Raw genomic sequence first — 25622 nt, forward strand, 5'->3', positions numbered from 1 at the left:
ACCATTTCATGTAAAGCGTTCGCCGTTCGCTTTGGCGTTGCGAATGGACCAAAACATTTCATGAACCAAACCATTTCATGTAAATAGAGGGGGGGATATAATTTTAGATATAGATATAGTACGGGCATGCCCTAGTACTTGTAATGATGTTTACTTGCAGTGATTGATTATTTACTTATACTTGTAATGATGTTTACTTGTCGTGATTGACTGTTTACTTATATTGATGTTTAGATTAATGGTTAATATAAACAAAAACAAAAAGATGAGGGAATTGTGGAAGTGTAACTCAGTGTAACTTATTGATTGGCACTGGTAACTCATTGATTAAAGACTGGTAACGATTTCGTAAATGGATGCCAAGAATGTGCACGAACATGGTAATCTCTTGTCCACCTGGTCACAGCCCCAGGCTGGAGCACCCCCCTATCGTTTGGTAAACGGAACTCGCAGCAGGAGGGGAGCGAGCTGATGCCAGGACTCAGTGCATGCATGACCTCGGGGCATTAGCGGAGAAAGGATTAGCGCGACAAGGCCCATAAAAACCAGAGCAAACGATGAGTCAGGAGACTTGTGACCAGAAGCTCTGACCTACGGAACGGAACGGAACCCTGTGAGCAGCGCTGAGAGAGGACCGGCCGAAGAAGAAGAACCAACGACTTGAATTAACAATCCGTTTAGCTATTGTAGTCTTTATTGAATTGAAACAAGTGACTTACCAAATGATAATAAATCCTTACTTTATAAAGCTGTTTCGGTCATATTGGAGTCTTGAGTCTCCCACACCATTTCCACTACACCACCAAAGCTTAAGTTGACTCGAATGGACGATGGTAATGGACTGGAGAAAACTTTTTCAAATAGGAAAGCAAAATTTCATAAAACATGCAGACTTAAATTCAACCAAAATGAACTCAAACGTGCAGCTAAGCGGAAGATATGTGTAACGGACAAGAGTTCCTCTTCTGGTGAAAAGGAAAAATTCAAACGTCAAAAGGTCTCCAGGACTGGTGATGCTGTTAGCCATTGTTTCATCTGTGAGAAGCCCGCATCTGATGCCCTACCTCTCCATAGAGCCTCAACGTTTGGCCTTGACACTCGAGTGTGACAGTGTGCAATTAATCTACAAGATGAGCGTCTGTTGGCAAAGCTCAGTGAAGGAGACTTAATCGCTACAGAGGCTGAGTACCACAGCCAATGCTTAGTGTCATTGTATAACAGAGATCGAGATAGACCAACAACATCACATGACGAATGCAACACAAATATTTCTCATAACACTGCATTTGCTGAACTTATTTCATACATGCAAACTGCTCTTGAGGATGACAACATTGCCCCTGTTTTCAAACTATCTGTATTGAAAAAACTATATACTGTAGAGTTAACCAGCTGGGAGAGGGCTCCTCTGTAGTTCACTCTACAGTCTACACGATTCAAAAATAAAGTTCTAAGCTACTTTCCTGAGTTAGAAGCGCACAATGAAGGTCGCGATGTGCTTCTTGTCGCCAATGCAAATATTGGTAAATCGCTAAGAAGTTCGTGCCAGCTCGACGGTGACAGTGAAGCAGTGTTCATCTCTCGTGCTGCAAACATTGTTCATAGAGACATGTTAAGAATGAAATGCTTACCATTCAGTGGTTCATTCAAAGAGGATTGTCAAGAAAATTCTGTGCCTCACTCACTGCTGATGCTGGTCACAATGATCATGTATGGGACAGATATCCAAAACCAAGAAAACTACTTGTCACAGCCAGCTTTGTCTGTATCACAATTGATGACATATAACAGCTGTGTGCGTCGACGACAACAACCATCATTGGAAACAAGACATACTGAACAGCGTGAGACACCACTTCCACTATTTCTCGGATCATTGATCCACTCAAGGACAAGATCTCGAGATCTAGTTGATACACTTTATAGGCTTGGATTGTCAGTTTCATACGACCGTGTGCTAGGCATGTCTGCAGATCTAGGAAACTCTGCCATTAGCCACTTTTAAAGTATTGGAACAGTGTGCCCACCTGCACTCCAAATTGGAGTATTCACAACATCAGCAGTCGACAACATTGACCATGACCCGACAGCAACAAGTGCGCATGGATCTTTCCATGGAACGGGCATCTCCTTGTTTCAGCACCCTGACACTGAAAATTGTGGGACTGAGCAAATGCGCATACCTTTAACAAAATCTGGCAAGAAGGTCCGAAAACTACCAGAAAGCTACACACTGGTACCTGCTGTACTGATTTTAACAATGAAAACTATGGGCAACCCCTTCTCTGACACCAGTGGAGATCTCTTGGTCCTCGACACACGAGAGGTGGTCGATTCATCTGTTGTTGATTCTGTTCGCAAAATGAAACTACTTGGTGAAAATCAACACAACGAGTTCTTTAAGAGTCGGCGTGCACAACTGCACTCAATGATAGAATAACAAAGAACAATTTGCCTTTGTTCAGATGGCGTCCTGAGAAAGAAAAGTCTCGCACCCAGGAGCAGCTGCTGTCCATGAAACGTGACCGCAATTTGTTTTCAACATTGTACATTGCCAGTCAAATATGTGGAGCTGACCTGGAAGATTTTTTCCAGCATGAAAATCAGTCATTTCCACCTTCAATATCAGACTACGGGAAAATGAGACTTGGCAAAAAGTCAGACTTGCTCCAGTGCCTGGAAGATCTGGTGCCACATAGTGATGATGCCGACCACACTACATCTGAAGTAAACATTGAAAATCTCGCGAGATCTCGGAGACGGTGGGAGGGATTTTCGAAGCTCCACACGGTCTCCACGTTTTTCGAAGTTAAGTCTGTTCACAATTGTATTTTGTCGAAACTGTATTTATCTTTCGGTGTGTGAAGTTATTGTGTGCAACTTTGGTTGTTTCTCGGTGTTTATCTTTCATAAATTGATCGTCTGTTTGCCGTGTCGTGTCTTGAGGCCTTGTACAGTGTGCACTGTACAACCTTGAGGCTTTGTTTTTCTCTCAGCGGTCCGTCGTTTGTGATCCAATAACTTTCGTTCTCTGTATTCCCAGTCTTTTCACCCATAGCCTGCTTCCTTGTGTAAATCTCAACTCAAAAAAGAAAAAAAAAAAAAAAAAAACATTTCCTTCTCTGTTCTCATTCGTTTGTTCGTTCGTTCGTTCTTCGACCACGTGTTTCTCCCCCATTTCCCCAGATAGTTTTCACTCATTGACCTTCAATGTTTACACTTTCCCCTCAAGTTATGTATTCCGTCATATTTTATAACACCTTTTTCTTCTTCTTCTTTAAAAGGCTGCTTTCGACTTGCTCACCAAATCAATTCATCCCAAAAAAAATATCCATCTCCTATAGTGCCTTTTTTCTACATTCCCTAAACTCTCCTGCACTCCATCCTCCATCCGGCGTCCTTGGACGTATTTTTGGCTCGAGGGTCACAAGAAGCTCATTTTGCGGTAAGTGTTCGTTTCCCATAAATCGTGCACTTTCGAGAATCCAATCTCACCCCTCCCCTCCAAATCTTCCCCATAACCCCTCCCCTCCAAATCTTCCCCATCACCCCTCCCCTCCAAATCTTCCCCATCACCCATCCCTTTCAAATCTCCCCCCTTGCCCCCTCCCTCCTAAACTACCCCCTCACCCATCCCCGCCAAGACGCCCCCTCGCCCCTCCCCTCCTAGACTCCTGCCTCACCCCTCCCCTCCAAATCTCCCCCATATCCCATCCCTTTCAAATCCCTCCCCTTGTCCCTTCCCTCCCAAACTCCCCCCTCACCCCTCCCCTTCAAATCTCCCCACCCTCATTGCTTCTCAATTTCCCCCCTCTCACTCCCCCTCCTCAAAGCGTCCTCCCCGCTTCTTCCCCCTTCAAACTCTCACCTCCATCTCCCCCAACCTTCTGCCTCGCTCTTCGCCCTCCTCAAATAACACCTCATTGTGGCTCACCCAATCACCATCAAACCTTTTGTCCGCCCCATCCTTCCCTTTCTCCGAGCTATTCTGAAATCTCTGACACACCTTCAACAGCTCTCCCTATCTCTTCCACCTCTTCCACATCTTACCCTACCCCTCCTCCCCCCTGTTCTGTATCTGATGCTCCCCCTTCCTCTTCATTAACGGTATGGACCTCAAACATCCGGGGCCTTCGTTCAAACTTAACTGATCTCTCCATACAGGTTGCTTCTGTCAAACCAGACGTGATCTGCTTAACAGAAACTTTCCTCCTTTATGATGTCTCTGATTCCATAGTATCTCTCCCGGGCTACTCCCTCCTCCGGTATGATAGACCTGAGCCTCGTCCTGGAGGCGGGGTTGCTATCTTTATCAAAAACTCTCTTCCTCACTCGCCCTGCACTGCACTCTCTCCACCTCACCCCCAGGAATACCTCTGGCTACGGCTTCCCCTTCGCTCCCACCTCTTGTTCATATGTGTGTTGTACCGTCCACCAAACAGTGATGACTCCATCTACATCTCGCTGTCTGATGATATGGACCAACTTCTATCTACTCATCCCAACTCTCTCTTCCTCATATGTGGTGATTTCAACTGTCATCATGCCAGTTGGCTGGGTGTGGGTACCTCTCTCACCAGCCATGGCTCCTCAGCAAAGGACTTCTGCGACTCACTGGGACTGACACAATCTGTCAATTTCCCGACCCGGATCTCAGTCAACGGAACATCTTCTCTTCTGGACTTGGTTATGACTAACTTCCCTGAAAATGTCTGCTGCTCTTCTTCTGCTCCGATCGGATCATCTGATCATGTCCTTGTTAAAGTGGACATCTCTCTGACCATCCTCAGGGAGCCTGCTCAGCATCGACGAGTCTGGCATTTCACTCAGGCCAACTGGCACGGTCTTCAAGCAGCCATCAATCATCTGGACTGGTCTCCCATCTCTACCACCTCTGACATCAACTCATCCTGGGAATTCTTCCAAAGTAAATTGCTCTCTCTCATGCACAGATTTATCCCATCTCGTCTTCAGTTGTCATACCCTTCCTCCCGTCCATGGTACACGGAATCTTGTGGTGAGGCTGTTGCCCAGAAACAACTTGCCTTCGTCTCCTGGAAAGCAAATCCAACGGAAGGAAATCTCATTTCCTTTCACAAAGCCCGAAACAAGTGTGTGTCCACCCTCAGGAGAGCCAGGAAACAATATCTCTCCGTTCTCAAGACCGAACTCTCTTATCTGTCTCCCTCTTCCAAATCCTGGTGGCGTCTGGTCAAATCCGTTTCTGGTGTTTCTTCCCCCTCCACCCCTTCCCTTACCTCAAACGGCTACACAGCTGACTCCGCACGTGAAAAAGCTGAATGCCTCAACTCTGTGTTTGCCTCTAAATCTTGTGTCCCAAACCCATCCCTCTCTGTACCCACCATACCCAGTCGTACCCTGCTGCTCCTGGACTCCGTGTCCTTTCCTCCTGACAAGGTGGAAAAGTTTCTGTCAACCCTCGACTCTGATTCTGCAACTGGACCCGACGGCATCAGCCCACGGGTCCTAAAATCCTGCTCTGCTGCTCTATCTCACCCTCTCTCTGTTCTCTTCACCCTCTCTTTTGCTCAAGGTCAACTGCCATCTGCTTGGAAATCAGCCAACATCACCGCTTTGCACAAAAAAGGTGCAAAAACAGATCCTAGCAACTACAGACCAATCAGCCTTCTCCCAATTATCAGCAAAGTCATGGAATCCATCATTGCTTCGGATATGAAATCTTTCCTCTTCTCCAATGGCTTGATCTCTGATCATCAATTTGGCTTCAGACCAGGTCACTCTACTCTGGACATGCTGCTTCTGCTGTCTCAACAATGGATGGAGGTCCTCAATGCCAAACAGGAAATTAGAGCTGTCTCCCTCGACATATCACGTGCCTTCGACACGGTCTGGCACCCCGCTCTGCTCACCAAACTCTCCTCCTTTGGTATCCATGGAAATCTCCACGCATGGCTGGCGGACTTCCTCTCTAGTCGTCGTCAACGTGTGGCCCTGAATGGGTTTCTCTCATCTCCTCTTCCTGTTCAGGCTGGAGTTCCCCAAGGCAGTGTTCTGGGCCCCGTGCTTTTTCTGGTCTTCATCAATGATCTCTCTGACTCTCTCGAAAATCCTCTCTATCTCTTTGCTGATGACTCCACTCTCTGCCGCTCCATTCCTCTTCCCTCAGATCGGCAGTCTGCTGCCTCCTCACTCTCTGAAGACCTGGACAAAATCACAGACTGGTCAAACAAGTGGAACATGTCTTTCAATCCTGACAAATCTCACACTCTTACTATGTCTCTCCGAAAAGATCGACTGGACAACCCTCCCATCTACTTTCTCAACAATCCTCTCCAAGAAGTTCTGTCGCTCAAGATTTTGGGTCTCACTATCTGCCATGATCTTTCTTGGGAAAACCACATTTCCAAGCTGGCCTCCAAAGCCAGTCGCCGACTGGGCATCCTCCGTCGTGCGAAGTCCTTCCTCGGCACACCTGAGCTCCTCACCACATACAAGGCTTTCATCCGCAGCTCAATGGAATACTGTTCTCCCCTATGGGCCGGTGCTCCTGCCTCACACCTAGCTCGGCTTCACGCTGTTGAAACCAAAGCTTTCAGAATTATTGGAATCTCCCGCGATGAAGCTATCTCTGAGGGCCTTTCACTCACTCACCGCAGGCAGGTAGGTGGTCTTTCTGTCTTCTACCGACTCCTCTCCGGCCTTGCACCCCCAGCTCTCTCTGTGCTCTGTCCCCCAAATATTCCTACAGGTCGCACAAGATCTGCCAGCAACCCTCTGATGGTTAAACTGCCAAAATCTCGGCTCTCTGCTCACCTTCACTCTTTCATTCCTCTTTTCTCCCGCCTCTGGAACAAACTCCCTCACTCCCTTCAATCCCACTCCTCCCTCCAGGTCTTTAAAACAGCTGTTCACCACCATCTCTTATCTTCCCCCATCCAAAACCTTGATCTTTTCTACCCCCGCTAATTCACCCCAGATCCACCTTGTTTGAAATTCCAACTTCTTTCCTGGAAGTCCTGGCAGTGTCCATATGTTTTATACCTCTCCCACCGCCCCCTTCCCATGCCCCCCCCCCCCCCCAAAGCCCTCGCCCTCTCTCAGATCTCTCGATGTCTCCATGTCTCTCGGTCCCTGCTCTCAAATGTTGTGTTTGTGTCCTTCCCCCTCTCTCCCCATCTTGTCTACCGCTCCCGATGTTATATGTTTTATGTGTCGGTTTGTCTTTCTGTGTGATTAATGTTCGCTCTTTCACGAGCCTCGATCTTGTATACAAAAAAAAAAAAAAAAAAAAAAAAAATTGATGGTGCAGCTATTGCCAACGTGATTACGCCTGGTACATCAGAGACATTCAATGAGTGTTCTAAAGAGTTCATGAACTATGTACGGAGGCAATTCACAGGCTCTGTTTGCCGTGTTGATGTGGTATTTGATGTATACAGAGAAGATAGTCTGAAGGCCGCCACAAGAAAGAAGAGAGGGAAGGGCATACGGATAAGAGTGGAAGGAAACAAGAAGCTGCCTGGAAACTGGTCACAATTCCTACGGGAAGATGGTAACAAGACAGAACTTTTTAATCTCCTAAGTGAACGAGTGACAAATGAAACATTTCCTGGTATAGTGATCATGACTCACGGAGAAGAGCTGCGTTGTTCAGAGACAATTGACTCAGACTGGTTGTCCCCTTCTACACAGGAGGAAGCAGACACAAGAATGCTGCTGCATGCAGAAGATGGGGCCAGGCAAGGTTGCAAGAACATCTTGCTTAGAACTGTTGACACAGATGTAGTCATACTAGCAGTCAGTCTTGCTCACAAGCTTGACAGTGCACAGCTAACTGTAGCATTTGGAATGGGAAAATCGTTCCGTTACCTAGACGCAACTCACATGGCACAGACGCTGGGAAATGATAAGTGCAATGCAATACTTGCTTTTCATGCACTGACAGGGTGTGACACCACATCCAGTTTCACCGGCATAGGAAAAAGAACAGCCTGGTCATCATGGAATGCGTTTGTTGATGTCACGCCAGACTTGTGCAGACTTGCACAGACTCCAACAACAGCTAGCATAACCCAGCTTCTCCCAAACATCGAGAGGTACATTGTGCTTATGTACGACCGTGGAAGCTCTGATGATAATGTGAACATGGCCAGGAAGACTCTGTTCACACAGAAAGGCAGGAGCATTGAAAACATACCTCCGACTCAAGATGTTCTCTATCAGCATCTACTTCGAATTGGTTATCAGGCTGGCCATGTATGGGGTCAGGCCCTGTTAAAAGCACCTCACCTGCCCAGCCCAGCAGAGTTTGGATGGACGCGAAAGAACAATTTGGCCGAATGGGAAGTGATGTGGAGGAACCTGCCCCCTGCTGGTGCAGCATGCCGTGCTGTTATTAAGTGTGGCTGTATTAAAGGCTGCAGAGGAAGATGTAAATGTGTGGAAGAAAATCTACCCTGTACATTACTCTGCAAGTGCGGTGGTTGTGAGCGAGAAGGGGGACAAGAGAACGGTTGACATTGAAACATGAGTGTTCTTGGACGTTATTGTTCTATCTCATGCACACCAAAAAACTTTTGTACTACTACAGTGTAATTTTCTGAAGTGTTTTCCTAAATGAAAGGAAGATAACACTTTGTACAAATAAACTAGTTTATCGAAACCAGTTTGTGTTACTTTATTCCTGGAATTTTGCATTTTTCCCCTCCAAATGCCCTTAAAGTGACACATAGAGGTCCCCAAAACAATCAAAAATGAATATTTATGTTATCATATATAATCCTTGGTGATACTTTAGTGTGCAGATGATATTAAAATAACAATTTTATATTTTCTGATGTAATATAAATTTATTCTAGCTAAATAATGATTCTGACTAGCGGCCATTTTTAAAATGGCCGCCACGGGTGACACAGGACAGATCCAGAATGCCTCCAATCTTTAAAATGTTCCCCATACTGTCTAGTATTAGTGTACCAAGTTTCATGCTTTAATCATAAAATGCACGATTATTCACCTATCCGCTGGACTAGTAGCCATGGTCGGAAAAATAAAATCCTCGTCGCCAAAAACCCGTTAGATTGAATTATTGTTGTGTTGATATAGCACAGGCCTGATGGGCCAAATGACCACCTCTTGTGTCAAAGTTCCTGGTGCATCTATATCTCCATCCATTTCAGATACGATGACCTCCAGACACAACTAAGGTTGTGGACCTAAAAGTCTGAGAAGTTCTTCTCCAAGAGGGACAACACCTCGATAATTAATGGATGGCACCCATTGTTGATCTGGATGATGAATTTGACATCAAATAAGTTGAAGAAATTCTTGAGGTCTCAATGTTCTCATGCTCTGCCCAAATGCAGGTTCTGTGCCACCAAAGCAGTCTCATAGCAATGATTGCATTGTGTGGTTTCCCTTTGCCTTCTCAGCAGAAGTCAGTGCAGGAATGTTGAATTTGACGAGGGTGCCTACAATAATTATCTACTCTTTGGGAAAGACATTGTTTATCGTTAACATCCAATGGCAACAAAGGATGGTCGAAGTGTACGCACTGCGTCTGGGAAGTCAACAGTTAGATTCCAACCCTGGCAGGGTCATACCAAATGTTGTAAAAATGGTGCATGCTACTTCCTTGCTTGATACTGAGCATTTGAAAGGATCGAGCTTGGAGAAAACCCATTGGTTGGTTTACTTAGGGAGGAGGAATTCCCTCTTTGATTGTCACACCGAGGGCAGAAAGAAGAGCAACGACATAAAGATGGCGTCGCTGGTACCCAGAGTGCTGTGGGAGCAGACCCAAGCTCAGTGGTCATGTTCTTCTGGTCAAAGTCTGGTGTCTTCACATCTCTTTCTCTACATGTGTGTGCATGATGTGTTTCAGCTCCTACATGAGCCTTAGAATCCGTAGAAGAAGAATGCTGGCAAACATGGACACGATGCAATGCCAGGATCATGGTTTATCATTGGGTCAGGAATCTGTGAAATGAAATCGAAACGTGATGGCTCCATGGCATGTGCACTACCCTCGAGCTGTCCTGCCAATCACAGCTCCATTCTTAAGTGAGGAAAATCCTTGGATGCATCTCGTTCCATTATGGTCGCTTTGTTGAATAATGTCAGAGCTACAAGAGATAATGAGGGACAAAGCATTATTTCCCGCTTGGCAAAAAAAAAAATCCCATTTTTAAATAATAATAATAATAAGAAGAAGAAGACGTTATGTGGAGCACGATACTTGCAAAATCCGCCCCCCCCCCCCCCCCCACCCTCCCCAAGAAAATTTTTTCCATTGACACAGCAAATTGTCCATTTCATCAAGATTAAAATTGACAATCTTGATGAAAGCTTGGGTCAATAGGAAAAAAAGTGATGATTTTTCAGATGAAAAATGATGATTTTGGAAGGTCGACCTTGAGTTGACCTTTGACCTCAAAAATAGTTGGTTTCCCTATTTAGTGACTCAATGTGCAAATGCTGTTCAATTTTCAAGTCAATCGAATGAAAATTGATGGTTTTTCAGATGAAAAGTGATGATTTTGGAAGTTTGACCTTGAGTTGACCTTTGACCTTTTGACCTCAAAAATAGTAAGTTTCCCAATTTAGTGACTCGATATGCAAATGCTGTTCAATTTTCAAGTCAATCGGTTGAGAATTGACAGCTTTTTAGATGAAAATTTATGATTTTTAAAATTTGACCTTGAGTTGACCTTTGACATTTTGACCTCAAAAATTGTATGTTTCCTAATTTAGTGACTCGATATGCAAATGCTGTTCAATTTTCAAGTCAAGAATTGATGGCTTTTTAGAAGAAAATTGATGATTTTCAAAAATTTGACCTTGAGTTGACCTTTGACCTTTTGACCTCAAAAAATAGCTCATTTTACAATTCAGTGACTTGATATACAAATGCTATTCAATTTTCAAGTCAATCGGATTTAAAATGGCGATTTTAGAAATTTGACCTCCAGGTGACCTTTGACCTTTGACCTCAAAATCAAAAGACTTCTCAATTGGGACGACTTATACAACGTGGTGAAGTTTCGTGACGATCGGTTTAGAATTGTGACCTGTAGGCCGGTGACAAAGACAGACAAACAGACAGACAGAACCACAACGCAACCGACCAATATACTTGAAAAAATCTTCGATTTTGCAAGTAATAATAATAATAATAATAATAATAATAACTAGAACTGCCACTTTAAAACTGCTGGCAGTGATGACCGGTTTACTCGCACCCACTTTTGATGCAACCCCACTGTTGATACAACCCCACTTTTGATACAACCCCACTTGTGATACAACCCCACTTTCATTGGACATGCTTTGACACAACCCCCTTGGATACAACCCCGACACACACACACACACACACACACACACACACACACACACACACACCCACATCCCCCCTACCCCCTCCCACACACACACCCACACCCCTCCCCCCACACGCACACCCCTCCAAACACACACACACACACACACACACACACACCCACCCACACATCCCTCCCCCCCCCCCACACACACACACATCCCTCCCCCCACACACACACACATCCCTCCCCCCCCACACACACACACACACATCCCCCCTACACACACACACACACACACAACACACACACACACACACCAAGCCCCCCCCCCCTCCACACACACACATCCCTCCACCCCCACACACACACACATCCCCCCTACACACACACACACACCCCACCCCCAACACACACACACACACATATCCACACACACACAAACATGCGCACACCCCTCCCCCCACGTGCACACACACATCCCCCCTACACACACACACACACACACACACACACACACACACACACACACACACACACACACATCCCACCTACCCCCACCTACACACACACATCCCTCCACCCCCACAAACACACACATCCCCCCTACACACACACACACACCCCACCCCCAACACACACACACACACACACACACACACACACACACACACACACACACCCCACCCCCAACACACACACACACACACATATCCCCACACACACGCACACACACACAAACATGCGCACACCCCTCCCCCCACACGCACACACACACCCCCCCCTACACACACACACACGCTTATTTTTCAAGATATGCAGGTTGCAAGGTCAGACATATATATGGTGGCGGCCAGCGCAAATGGGCCACTGTATTTTCGTGTATTACGTACGCGCTTTGATGGGCGGGGCGTATGGTGTTCATGAAATGGTCAAATGCGGAAGTGCTGGAAGCAGTTGCGATGGTGTCGCACGATCTCTTCTCGCGGTCCACAAGATTATCACAGAGAGGTGCAGCTTCCAGCGTTTCTAGATCTGATCCAGGCCTATCCAACGAGACCAGTCCCAGCATTCTAGGCCCAATGGTTGTCTCAGACGGACCCGACAACGGACGTGTTTGTTTTAACTCGAGCCGATTCGATCAGAGACGTGCTGGCGAACATAACCAGTCATATATTTTGAACGCGTGGCTCGATTTTTACAAAATAAACTTTTTCTTGCAGGGCTTAACCGTGCGCTGACAACGATACCGAGTTTGACCCTGGGAGAGCCGTTTTGCGCCGCAAAGGCGCCTTGTTCCCCGTGATGACCATGTCGTGCTGCATAAATTATCATATATTACCGGCGGCGCGTTCCGCGCTAGAACTGCCATTTGAGTTTGAGAACAAGTCAGAATAGTCAGAATTTGAGCAAATCTGTTTCATTCGTTTGTTAATATGCCTCAGCTATTGACAAAACTACAATTATAATTTTTTTGGAGGTTGAAATGACCGCGGGAGATCGCGTTATAATGATGACGTCCTGGATGGACATCTTCTTCTTCAGTCCCTCATTACTTTCAGTGAAATACGATCGAGTTAAAAATAGTCAGAATTTGAGCAAATCTGTTTCATTTGTTTGTTAATATGCCTCATCTATTGACAAATCTGCAATTATAATTTTTTTTGAAGTTCAAATGACCGCGGGAGATCGCGTTATCGTGAGCACGTTAGGGAAAGACAAAATGGAGTGTTTCTTCTTCTTTGAACAATAAAGACTTATAGCTTCGCAACCGTACATCCAATCATCTTGAAATTTTGCACACTTGTTACTCTTCATGACTTCTACTACAGTATGAAGTTTCACGTCGATCAATAAAGCGATTCAAGAGATATCCATTTTTTTTTTTAAATCGTTTAATTAACGATATCTGCCAAACCACGTGACCTATCGCAAATTCTAAAATGACATTTTAGTAGACTGACATGCTGAACAGATCTGTCAAGTTTCTCCTCGATTGGATCAAAAATGAGGGAGGAGCTACGTTTTAACGGTTCATGCTTTAAACCGTCATAACTCTGAAACCATGTGTCGGATGACGTCGCCCTCGCTGACTTTTTTGTTCGTCATGGGCATGCGATTCTGCGTGCAAAGATTGGCCTCGATCTGTTCAGCCGTTGCAGAGAAAAAGGGGTTTTCGTGTGTTCACGAAAAACAATATGGCGGCTGAACCACGTGACCTACGACGTCATATTTACCATTAAAATGTTCTACAGACCGAGTCCCTCCTATGGTGAAAATTTTATCTCAATCGGCCCTATTATTGCAGAGAAAATGTTTTTTAAAGGAAATTAAAACTTAAAATGGCAATAGCACTCACTGTGAGATGTGGCCTGGCAGGACAAAATGGTGTGTTTCTTCTTCTTTGAACAATAAAGACTTATAGCTTCGCGACCGTACATCCAATCATCTTGAAATTTTGCACACTTGTTACTCTTCATGACTTCTACTACAGTATGAAGTTTCACGTCGATCGAAAAAGCGATTCAAGAGATATCCATTTTTAAAAAAATATTTTCGTTTAATTAACTATATCTGCCAAACCACGTGACCTATCGCAAATTCTAAAATGACATTTTAGTAGACTGACATGCTGAACAGATCTGTGAATTTTCTCCTCGATTGGATCAAAAATGAGGGAGGAGCTAGGTTTTAAAGGTTCATGCTTTAAAACGTCATAACTCTGAAACCATGTGTCGGATGATGTCGTGCTCGCTGACTTTTTTGTTCGTCATGGGTATGCGATTCTGCTTGCAAAGTTTGGCCTCGATCTGTTCAGCCGTTGCAGATAAAAAGGGATTTTCGTGTTTTCACGAAAAACAAGATGGCGGCCGAACCACGTGACCTGCGACGTCATAGTTACCATTAAAATATTCTACAGACCGAGTCCCTCCTATGGTGAAAATTTTATCTCAATCGGCCCTATTATTGCAGAGAAAATGTTTTTTAAAGGAAATTAAAACTGAAAATGGCAATTTTACTGATGTCGAATGATGTCGTGGCCTGGGAGGACAAAATGGTGTGTTTCTTCTTCTTTCAACAATAAAGACTTTAGCTTCGCGACCGTACATCCAATCATCTTGAAATTTTGCACACTTGTTCCACCCGATGAGAGCTACATTGCATTAAAAACTCAAGTCGATCCATGCAGTGGTTCAAGAGTTACAAGCTTTTTAAAATTTAAATTCCATTATTTATTGCGGCCAAACCATGTGACTTATCAAAACGTCTCAAGTAACGTTGAAACATACCCCCATGAGGAACATTTGTGTAAAGTTTCCACTCGATATCTCTACAAATTATGGAGGTGATTCCATTTCTAGTTTGAGCTTTAAAACGTCATAACTCTGAAACCATGTGTCGGATGACGTCGTGCTCACTTTTTTGTTCGTCATGGGTATGCGAATATGCATGCCAAGTTTGGGCTCGATCCGTTCAGCCGTTGCGGAGAAAAAGGGGTTTTTGTGTTTTTTCACGGAAAACAAGATGGCGGCCGAACCATGTGACGTATGACTTCGAAAAAAAATTCATTCTGAGTTTTTTTTAACTAAGCATCTGGGGAAAAAATCCCATTTTCGGGGGAGAAAATTTTTTGTTTGACGAATTCTTACCTCTTAACGTTAGCATTTTTAATATACTCGATACACATGTCTTTTGTTCCCATTGAAGAATTCTTTAGAATGAGCCATTCCTCAAATTTTTCCATTGAACCGTTACGGAGATACAGAGGGGAAAAGTTGAATTTGTTATACAAGATGGCGCCCACACCACGTGACCTATGACGTCATAATTAGCATGAAAAAATTCTAGGAGCCGAGAGGATCATTTGATGAAAATTTCCTGTCAATCCGACCAGCGGTTGCTGAGAACATTAATTATGAAGTTTTCGGAGGTGCAAAATAGGGCGGAAGAATAATAATAAGAAAAACTCTAGCAGTAATAATAGGTTACTCTCCATTTCATGGAGAGTAAACCTAACCAGCCGAAACCCGTGGAACATCCACGGAAGGGAGGATGTGGTGTATGGATAGAGTGCACCATTATGGATGGCATAGGGGAGCGCTCATGGGATCTTCTTCTTCCGTTAAGCTCCAATTTTTTCTCTTTAAGTTAAGTCCAATCAGTCCTCTCTGCTCGAAGTGCTCAGGCCATGCCTTCCCGCTCTCATACTTTTATTTCCGTTCGGTGTAGAAAGAGATTGACATATCGTTCGTCTGTTTTCAGCTCATTATCTTTAAGCTTCCTTACGTCTCGCCACCTGCTACACCTCTCTGAGTTACGAGGATTTATGCAACGCACCCCGAGTATCGCAACGTCACTCCATTTAACTTTATTAAAATGACGATAAAGACGTGAAACCCGTGGAACATCCACGGAAGGGAGGATTTGGTGTATGGATAGAGTGTACCATTATGGATGGCATAGGGGAGCGCTCATGGGATCTTCTTCTTCCGTTAAGCTCCAATTTTTTCTCTTTAAGTTAAGTCCAATCAGTCCTCTCTGCTCGAAGTGCTCAGGCCATGCCTTCCCGCTCTCATACTTTTATTTCCGTTCGGTGTAGAAAGAGATTGACATATCGTTCGTCTGTTTTCAGCTAGTTATCTTTAAGCTTCCTTACGTCTCGCCACCTGCTACACCTCTCTGAGTTACGAGGATTTATGCAAAGCACCCCGAGTATCGCAACGTCACTCCATTTAACTTTATTAAAATGACGATAAAGACGTTTCCTTATATATCCTAATTTAAAATGTTCAAGGGAATAAAAAGACCATTTGGTTCACACCACCCATGTTCACACCACTCGACTGTCCAATCAGCGGACGGCTCGCTTCGCCTTCGCCCAGCAGACGCCAATACGATGGCGTCGTAAGATGGCGTCGTATCGGCAGTTAATCGGATGCTTTTGGGCCCCAACGTCGGCGAATTCATATTTTTCGAGTATGGCTGTACGTGATAAACAAAGAGCGCGGTTCGTAGATCGTAAATCCATTAGTGCCGTGGGCATCGGGTCACTGGGTGCGGCGTAAAAGGGATAACAAAGTCGAGTCCTTACGGTATTATTATATAGATACTAATAATAATCACCATCATCATGATCATGTACCATGATGTATGTATGCAAAGTGTTGGTGCTGCCGCAGTTACCTGGATAAAATCCTGGTTGGGTCGTCAGTCTGACACAGGAAGTCATGGTAGGGATTTGGAATTTGTTTTTTGGAATTTGGGTATGACAAGTGGGTAGGATGGGTAGGACAGGTAGGAGTAGGTAGGACAGGTCGGAGTAGGTAGGATGGGTAAGACAAGGATGAGTGGGTAGGATAAGTCAGATTGGGTATGACAAGGTAGGAGTGGGTATGAGTGCGCATGAGTGGGTATGAGTGGGTTGCAGTGGGTAGGAGTGGGTGTAGTCGTGTCACCTTAACAAATGTGTCGTGGTGTCACCTCACCACGGGTGTAGTGAGTTCACCTCAACAAGGGTATAGTGGTGTCACCTTAACATGGGTGTAGTAGTGGTGTTACATCAATACGGGTGTAGTGGGCTCACCTCAACACAAGTGTAGTGGTGTCACCTCAACACGGGTGGTGTCACCTCAACACGGGTGTAGTGGGCTCACATCAACACAGGTGTAGTTAGTGTCGCCTCAACATGGGTGTAGTAGTGGTGTCACATCAACACGGGTGTAGTGGGCTCCCCTCAACACAGGTGTAGTGGTGTCACCTCAACATGGGTGTAGTGGGCTCACCTCAACACAGGTGTAGTGGTGTCACCTCAACTCGGGTGGTGTCACCTCAACACATGTGTAGTGGTGTCACCTCAACACGAATGTAGTGGTGGTGTCACCTCAACACGAATGTAGTGGTGGTGTCACCTCAACACGGGAGTAGTTGGTTCACCTCAACAAGTGTGTAGTGGTGTCACCTCAACACGAATGTAGTAGTGGTGTCACCTCAACACGGGTGTAGTGGGTTCACCTCAACACATGTGTGGTGGTGTCATCTCAACACGAATGTAGTAATGGTGTCACCTGAACCTCAACATGTGTGTAGTGGTGTCACCTGAACCTCAACACGTGTGTAGTGGTGTCACCTCAACCTCAACACGTGTGTAGTGGTCACCTCAACCTCAACACAGGTGTAGTGGTGTCACCTCAACCTCAACACAGGTGAAGTGGTGTCACCTCAACACGAATGTAGTAGTGGTGTCACGTCAACACGTGTGTAGTGGTGTCACCTCAACACGAATGTAGTAGTGATGTCACCTGAACCTCAACACGTGTGTAGTGGTGTCACCTCAACCTCAACACGTGTGTAGTGGTGTCACCTCAACACAGGTGTAGTGGTGTCACCTCAACACGAGTGACGTCACCTCAACACGAGTGACGTCACCTCAACACGTGTGTAGTGGTGTCACCTCAACACGGGCAGGGCCACCCACTGTAAGCGAAGTTGATTTTATGCAAATCTCTCCTGTCTTTGTTGCAGATTGTGAAGGTAAACTTAAATTACCGAAATAACGATGGTGGTGGTAATGAACAGTGGCGCCAACAGAAACATGCACCACGTATCTCCGACGCAGGCGCACACCACGTGGTGTGTGCGTGTGGGGTGGGGAGTGAAGGGATGGGGTTGGGGGATATGAATGGGGGTTCAGGACGCCTCGCGCGTACGGTGCCGGCAGAACAAACACGGAGCAACGTTCGCGCCCTTTTTGATGCTTCAAAGAACAAACGTTTTCACTTCAGGACAACGAACGCTTTCCACCAAAGCGACGCCTTCAAAGGATCCTCCACGAACCACCCCCTTCGATCCTCACGTCACCCCCGTGATTCTCACCTCGTTCACGAGAACCGCTCCGAGGATTTGCAAACTCAGGGCTAATTTTACGACGAGCGATTCGCGCAAACGGACGACAATGGCGAATTAGTCACCGTGAGCCGAGCGAGCGCCGGGCATGATCTTACCGCAGCCCATCGGGATGCTTCCCTCGGTCCCCGCCGACGAGCCGCGGGGATTCTGCATTTCAATGCACGCGTTCGTGACGTCCGAGGTCGTCCCATCATCGCGCGCTCTCCCACGTCCGGCCCGCGCGGCCGCTCTCTCCCTCCAGCGGCCGCGCTCGGTACTGCAGGCGCATGCGCGCGACGAGCGACGACCCATGAATGACAATGCGCGCGCGCGCGATCTGGCGCGAATGCAAATCGAATCATCATTCCCCGTGTTCGCACGATCATGATCCGGACTCGATGCATTTTACGAGCGCTAGAGCAAAAAATGCATCATTGCAACCACGTCCGACCGCCATTGCAACCGAGGTCATTCCCAAAGGGATATCGGCACGTGCCAAAAGCTGCCTGGGATAATCCGAAAGCACCTCGTGGTGCTTAAAAAACCCGCAGGTAAAGGGCGTTCAGATTACAAATTAAACCCAAAATGGAATGGACACAGGTTGGTTGAAACCCTCCCTACATCCTCCACGTGTGTAATAAGTAGGTGACCTCAAAAAAGGCAATGCAGGTGAGCACTCACCTGTACCTCTTTTCTCGCAGCTGTGGAATCAACTTCCACCGTCTGTTCAATTTCATTCTATTCAGGGATATCTTCATGACAGCTGTTCACCACCATATAACCCTCACCCCCATTACCCACCATTTCCTCCTACCCTCATTAATCCTTCCCCAATTCCACCTCTTTCCTGATTTGAAGGTTATCAGGTTTCATCCCACACTCATCATCCTCTTCGTTTGATTTTTCATTTTTTGGTTCCATTTCAGCTTCTTGCTGCCTCTACCCAGCTTGTTCACACTCTGTGCCCTCCTTCCCCACTCCTCTTCCTCCAGGGTGGTTTGAGCACTCAAGCAAGCACTCCGCTCAAGGAACGGCCGGCTTGGCAAGCGATGGCAATCTGATCGGTGTTCCTTCTATTTTGTCCACCATCCGCTCTTTCTATTCTTTTCTTTCGTTACGTCGTGCTCCATTCTGTTTTCAACCTCCTCCACGAGCCTCGACTCTGTTGTACACCAAAAAAATTTGACATTTTTGAGCTACGTTCAGTGGAACATACTTTACATCCCAACAACTCATTCAAAGAATGAAAGAAACGAAGGAGGTATTCAGGATTTTGAGGATTCGACGCAACAAGGGATGAGACGAGGAGTTAATGAACAGGATTTATTGTTTGTATTGTTCATATTACAGACAACGCAATGAGTGAAGGCATGAAAGCGACATCGTATGGGGACAGACATGGCCCGAAGTCCCAGGACGATGAAAATAAAACAAAATAAAAAGGGTAAGAATGGTTAAGCAAATCGCAGGTCTCTGCCACCAAACCTCATTATCATCCTTCCTCGCACACACGGTCGTGTTCGCAACAACGTGGTAAAACCTTCGTCCTTCGCTCACGATAATCAAAATCGAAAGCTTCCTTCGGAACAAAACAGCAGCACCACGGCGGAGCTGACACGGTCGCTTGCGATGCATAAACATTTCCAAATGCAATCCAAAATAGAGGAAAAAAAATACCAAATTGTTGGTCACGCGAACAATTGTGCAACGGAGGGGCCTCTCCATGGCGTTTCCAAGATGTCGAACGCAGTACCTTCTTGAAGGCTACGCATCGCCAGGTGAGGGAACGGGAAAAGGTGTAAAAGGTGACAGCTCGCGAGTGTAAGTCTGCTTTGTCTTCTTTTTTTTTGAATAGAGATCGAATTTGTGGGAGCAAGGCCTGGGGCTAAGCTCTTTAGCTGCCTGGGATGCAATCTCCATTCCCTCTGTGTCCAACATTCCTCTCGTCGACCCAGCTATGGACCGAGTACCTTCCCTGCCCACCTGATGTAAACAATATGATTAAGTCATTGCAAACGCACCGTCACAGAAGAGGAGAGGGTGGATGGAGATCGAGGTACGTAAATAGAGAGAGGGTTTAGACTATGGAGGAAAGGGAAGGTCGATGATGGCGGGGTGGGAGAGGAGGAAGAACGGAGAATGCATACATCCTAAAGCCATACTGTAAAACTTTTACAAGAAATAAAATGTAATTACTCCTATTACATACGCCTCGACAAAACATTTAACGAAGAAAACAGACATTTATCATTGGAAATCAAATAAGACCTTAAACATTTGGACGACCGTTGGTTCGCAAAGCAAGATAACTTAAAAAGTTACACATGCAACTACTGGATTTGGCTAGGTTTTACAAAACAAAGCACATGACAGTTATCTTTCTCTCTGTCGATAAAAAAGAAACGAAGAAGATATCTGAAACCCGTAACGAGATGAGCTAAGGCCTTCTGATTCGAGAGACCCTGTACGCGATGCCGTGGCCTCGGCTGTTTTGCAGGCCTAGCTCACGATAGGGAAATTCTCAGCTTAATGGGTTGGGCCAGAGTCGAGCGCCAAAGGCCATGTCTCATCTTTGGCAACGACGAGCCAAATGACAGCGAGATCCGAACCGTACCGTTAGCCCACGTCGAGTGGTGGGCGGCGGGACGCGGATACGGCCATATTAGTTGACCACCGACCTTGGCGTAACCCAACCTTGACACACCCACAAAAACGCATTTTAGAGTCGCCGGGGCAGACTTTTAGCCAGCTTTTGGTCTCTGCTGTAGTTTTTAGAGTCTTGCCGACTGCAGTAATTTGCTTGCGTTTAGGGATATACATATATAATTATACTCATCATATAGTTATAACATACGTTAGATTTTTCTAAAGGCAGGTGCACATTTCTGCTCTGGTCTTGTATGAGGCTTAAGAGACTCATGAAATTGGAAGGATGGATAGAGGAAAGGTTTGGGGACGATGGGGAGGGAGGGCCGGGGTAGGATAGAGAAAGGATCAGTGAGTAGAGAGCAGGCCTCGTTATAGAAGGGTGAGGGTGCAAAAAAAACAACAACCCTCAACCCAAGCTCGAGTGCTCTTGTGACATAACCCAAGTGCAGCTGATTTTTGCAGAGGCAAGGCCACAGCTAGCCAAATAAAGGGACGCAAAAAGGGGCAGAAATTAAGGGCATTAGATGGGGGTGGGGTGTTTGAGAAAAATAAATGGAAAAAGCAAAGGAACAGTACAGAAACAGGTAAGAAGAAATAATCTCACGGACGAACAAACTAATAGTGGGTGACAAACAAGAAGCTGGGATACACAAATAGAGAGCATGCGGGCCTGCTAGACACTGGGATGCAGAGTGAAGATAGTCACAGCTAGTTACGATGCCCTTTGTCCAATCTCACACACCAGCTCCCCCCTCCACTCCTCAACCCCCCCTTCCACTCCCTGCTCCATTCCTATCCTTCCCTGCCCCGTGGTGCACCCCCACCGGTGCAAGTCCAAGCCGTGGCTCAGCTCGCCGGCTGCAGTAAGTCCAGGGGTGGGAGTGTGAGGGCTTCAGGAAGTGGGTTGGTCGAGAGGTCCATGTACATGGTTGGCACCCCCTTGCTCTTTCCGTCATAGCCCAGCATCCCATCTCCAAGCCTCACTTCAACACGAGCTGCCAGCGGGGAAAAATAAATAAATAATAAAAACAAAACAATCGATAAATCCTTTCAAAAGAAATTCAACATCTATACTGCACAACTACAGTTCAGGTAACTAAATAAAAGTTACCTGTAAGCACGTTTTTATTACCTCAAAATGCATTCAATGATGCGTATCTTATGATAGATGTAGCGATGCATCAATAATTAAAAATGTTTTTAACGTTGCAAATAATCTAGACAGTCTTCATACCGATGAATCATTTTTGAGTTTATCAGTAAGAGCAAGCAGGGGATGGAAGAATTCTCTTTGTTAGGGAATTGGTAAATGTGGCAGAAGATGGAGGATGAAGAAAGATGTTGATGGATAAAGTGTGGGTTGGTGAAGTGATCATGATGAAGCAAGAAACGAGAGAGGAGAACAGAGGATTGGAGTTTTGGGGGAGGGGGTAGGTTGTTGTAGGTTCTTGTTGGTGAGGTGATCATGATGAAGCAAGAAATGAGAGACGAGAACAGAGGATTGGGGTTTTTGAGAAGGGGGTAGGTTGTAGGGAAAGTATGGGATGGTGTGCAAGAAGCACGTAGCAAACCTGGCTGGTGGGGCTGGCAGCGTAGGCAGGCGGGGTGGCAGCAGGCGTGACGGGATTGGACGCAGCACCGGGAATCATGGGAACTTTGTTTAAATTGGGGGTGCGGCAGCAGCAAGGAAGCGATGCCAGGTTGAAAAGGGGTGAGGGGAGGGCGTGAAGGGAAGCCACAGTTGCCATGGCAACAATCCCAGGAGACGAAGGCGCAACGCATCACATGACACGGAGATGTGCACCAAGCGAGCGATGCAAGAGGGGAAACAGGGAGGTGGGTTTTGGGTGAAAATGGGAAAGGAGGGGAAGAGGGGAGGCATTGAAGGTAAAATTCATAAACCCAGAAGAACAAAATGGAACTGTTACAGAGCAAAAGCGGCAGGAGGAGCTGCACAGTCGCAAACAAAGCGTCTACTGCCGGGTACAAACTACATGGACTCATTCATAGTTCGTACATCCTGTATGATGGACATTCTGTTCTGCAACATGGCTTCATGACTTAAAGAAACACATGAAGTCTGACTACGGGCCTCCTTTTCACTGCGCATCGAGCCACAAAAGGGGCTGAGCAGTCGAGAAAGAGAGAGAGAACACAGGTTTATATTGGCAACCAGCCACGGCTACCTGGCCAAGGAGGCTGAGCTCCACGAGCTTCCTCAGCCATAAATGAGAAGTACAAACTTCGGTTATAAGTGGCCATTGGCAGGGCGGAGACCCATGTTAAACCAAAATAATTTGGGAACGCCTTCATCTTTAGCACATCACAATGCTTCTAGATGATTCAAAAATGAGTTTCTATATCACCATTCACCACTGTCATTGTAGAGACGAGAATGCACCGTTTGAGATGATGGAAGACATATTTGAACTTGAATTAAAAAAAAAATGCCAAAGGTGAGAAAGAAAGTGGAAGAAAGAAGTGTAGTGGCTACTACCTACCCAAGCCTGGCATCGGTGCCATGGAATAGAGAGACCCTTTCCAGTATGCATTGCAGGCCAAGTAATAGTGGTGATGTTGCAGGTTAAGGGGAAGAGGAAGGGAGTAAAGGGGGTGGGGGGCAAAAAGGGGATGTTAGAAGAAAACCATCACCAGGAACAGAAATATCAATATGGAATTGACAGAATGCAAACTGCAATCCAACAACAACAACAACAACATGCATTTTAAGGCCATTTTCCCTGCTAGAGCGGGGGTTAGCCTTGCGGTCCCCATGACAATCTTCTCCATTTTGCCCTATTTTCTGCATCTCTCCTTGTTAACCCCCTTGCCCGCATTTCTTCTTCCACCATCTTTAGCCAAGTCTTTCTCGGTCTTCCCCGTCCTCTACTTCCTTCTACATTAACTTCCATCACTCTTCTCAACCAGTCACTTTCATCCTTCCTCAATACATGACCAAACCATCTCAACCTGTTCCTCTTCACAGCATCAATCACAGGCAATATTCCCATCATCTTTCGCAATTCATCATTTGTCTTCCTCTCTCTCAACGATACTCCGCACATCCATCGAACCATTCGCATTTCCACCCTTTCCAGCCTTCGTTGCTGCTCTACGTTCAAACGTTCATTTCCTTTCTCTACGTTTGGCAAACTGCAATCCAGCAAAATCATAATCATGGGACAACCAAAAAGGATCTTCCTGCAAATGCAAACCATCAACAAAACTGAGCAATCACTTACTTCATTCAACATGCCATTGCTTTAAACAAGGGTTAGACGTGCAGAAACAAATAAAGGCAACATGTGTAATCATAAACAGCATACGAAAGGCCTCGTCCTACCTTGTGGGAAAAATGCAGCTTGATGCTGGAAATGCATGCCGCTTAGAGCTGGATGATAAGGTATCAGAGTGGGACTATATAGAGCACTAGCCGCCGCCGCTGCAGCCGCCGCCGCTTCGTTCGCCTTGTCTAGAGCTTGTCGTTTGGCAAGTGGGGGAAAGAAACCAAGGGGTAGGCCCTATGGGAGGGTAAGAATGTACACAAGAGGATTTGAGAAGTGGAGATTGGCCACTCAATATTTCAGAGATGAGATGGAAGGCAAGCAAAACATAAAGCAAGAACAGGCCGTGACGTACGAAAATGCAACAAAATTATTTGGCAATGATTTTCTTCTTTCGTCTGATTGACATCTCGACCACAATATTAACCTAGGCTTTATTTATTTCTACCTGTCTCAGTGTAAGCATAAACACCAGACCATCAGAAAGAGTCCAAATAAAAACGAAACGAGTAAGTTTGTGAAACCCATCCTTGCTACATCTTCAAGGAAAGGGATGCAGGGATTGAAAAAAAAGTTAGGAAAGGGAAGCAAGGAGAACAGGGATCTGTATAAAGGACAGAGGAGGAAGGGAGTAGTCAAAATTCCATTATATTTGCATACATCATAATTATGCAGGTGGCCCCTTATCCGAGACCCGTGTGACTGGTTTGAGACTGAGGCAATCAGCTTGTGGGAATTAAAGGGCCAAGGCAGAGACAAATGGAAACACCAACTCACATGTGCACACAGATACAAGTGCACCTCCCTGGCCATGCAGGAACAAAACACTTGTGGATGCAGCCATGTGGTTGTGTATGCAGTTTGGTACAGGCGAAGGTGATTGAGAAAATGGTCTAGTGCAGCACTGACTGCGCAATAGCCAAAAATACTTGTATTTGGATGAAACAGCAAATGAATAGAGGTCTCTGATGAGTTAAAGTGGATGAATGATGAAAAATTTTGTACTGGAAACAATAGAGCTTGCCGGCTTTACTGAAAAAACAAGCTCAAAATGAACACCAATGCCAGAATCAAACCTCGTTTATAAAGCAAATGTTATGGCAACCGGGCCCTTCACTAAAAGGACTGGGTAAAATCCGGGGGAGGGAGACAGTGCTGCTCGGCCACACAGAGCCGTCGATAAGCTTGGGGTGGGGGTTGGTGAGAAGGTGAAACGTCAAAGTACCAGCTCATAGGAGGCGTCGAGGGGTCGCTTGAGAGATTGGACGGCCGGCTTAGGGGGCAGCGTGAGCAGGCGGCAGCGCCCCGGGCCAGCGGAGGGTCAAGCGTAAGCACACACACCAAGCAGAGGTGCATCATGGGAGCGGCGGAGCAGAGGGGGTGGCAGCAGAGCATCATGGGAAGGGAACAAAAAAAAAAAAGAAATCCCATCACAAAGCGTCAGTGGAAAATGCTCAAACACTCGCACAATTTATGCACATCTCCACTGTTGCAGTTATTT

At 46.0% G+C, this 25622-nt stretch overlaps 2 protein-coding genes across 22 annotated transcripts in view; both read right to left on the reverse strand.

The window, feature by feature from the left end:
- LOC137435088 (unconventional myosin-XVI) overlaps positions 1–18447 on the reverse strand; it is a 224687-nt gene extending 206240 nt beyond the window's left edge. Inside the window, exon 1 of the mRNA XM_078784703.1 lies at positions 18305–18447. The gene's annotated coding sequence lies outside the window, so the exon portion shown is untranslated. The remainder of the gene's footprint in view (positions 1–18304) is intronic.
- Positions 18448–19497: 1050 nt separating this feature from the next.
- LOC137435080 (muscleblind-like protein 1) overlaps positions 19498–25622 on the reverse strand; it is a 93018-nt gene continuing 86893 nt past the window's right edge. For 7 of the 21 annotated variants that reach the window (XM_078784683.1, XM_078784685.1, XM_078784684.1 and 4 more), the window contains exons 7-9: positions 24181–24358; positions 23339–23374; positions 19498–21832 (exon numbers count right to left, since the gene is read on the reverse strand). In XM_078784683.1, the coding sequence (XP_078640809.1) occupies positions 21684–21832; positions 23339–23374; positions 24181–24358 (363 nt within the window). In that variant the 3' untranslated portion in view covers positions 19498–21683. Of the gene's footprint in view, positions 21833–22408; positions 22492–23338; positions 23375–24180; positions 24359–25346; positions 25395–25622 lie in introns of all 21 variants that reach the window. The other 14 variants (XM_068128504.2, XM_068128507.2, XM_078784681.1 and 11 more) reach the window with 3 other exon arrangements.

Source organism: Myxine glutinosa, chromosome 9 (assembly GCF_964187855.1).
Source record: "Myxine glutinosa chromosome 9, kmMyxGlut1.1, whole genome shotgun sequence".
Lineage (NCBI taxonomy): Eukaryota > Metazoa > Chordata > Myxini > Myxiniformes > Myxinidae > Myxine > Myxine glutinosa.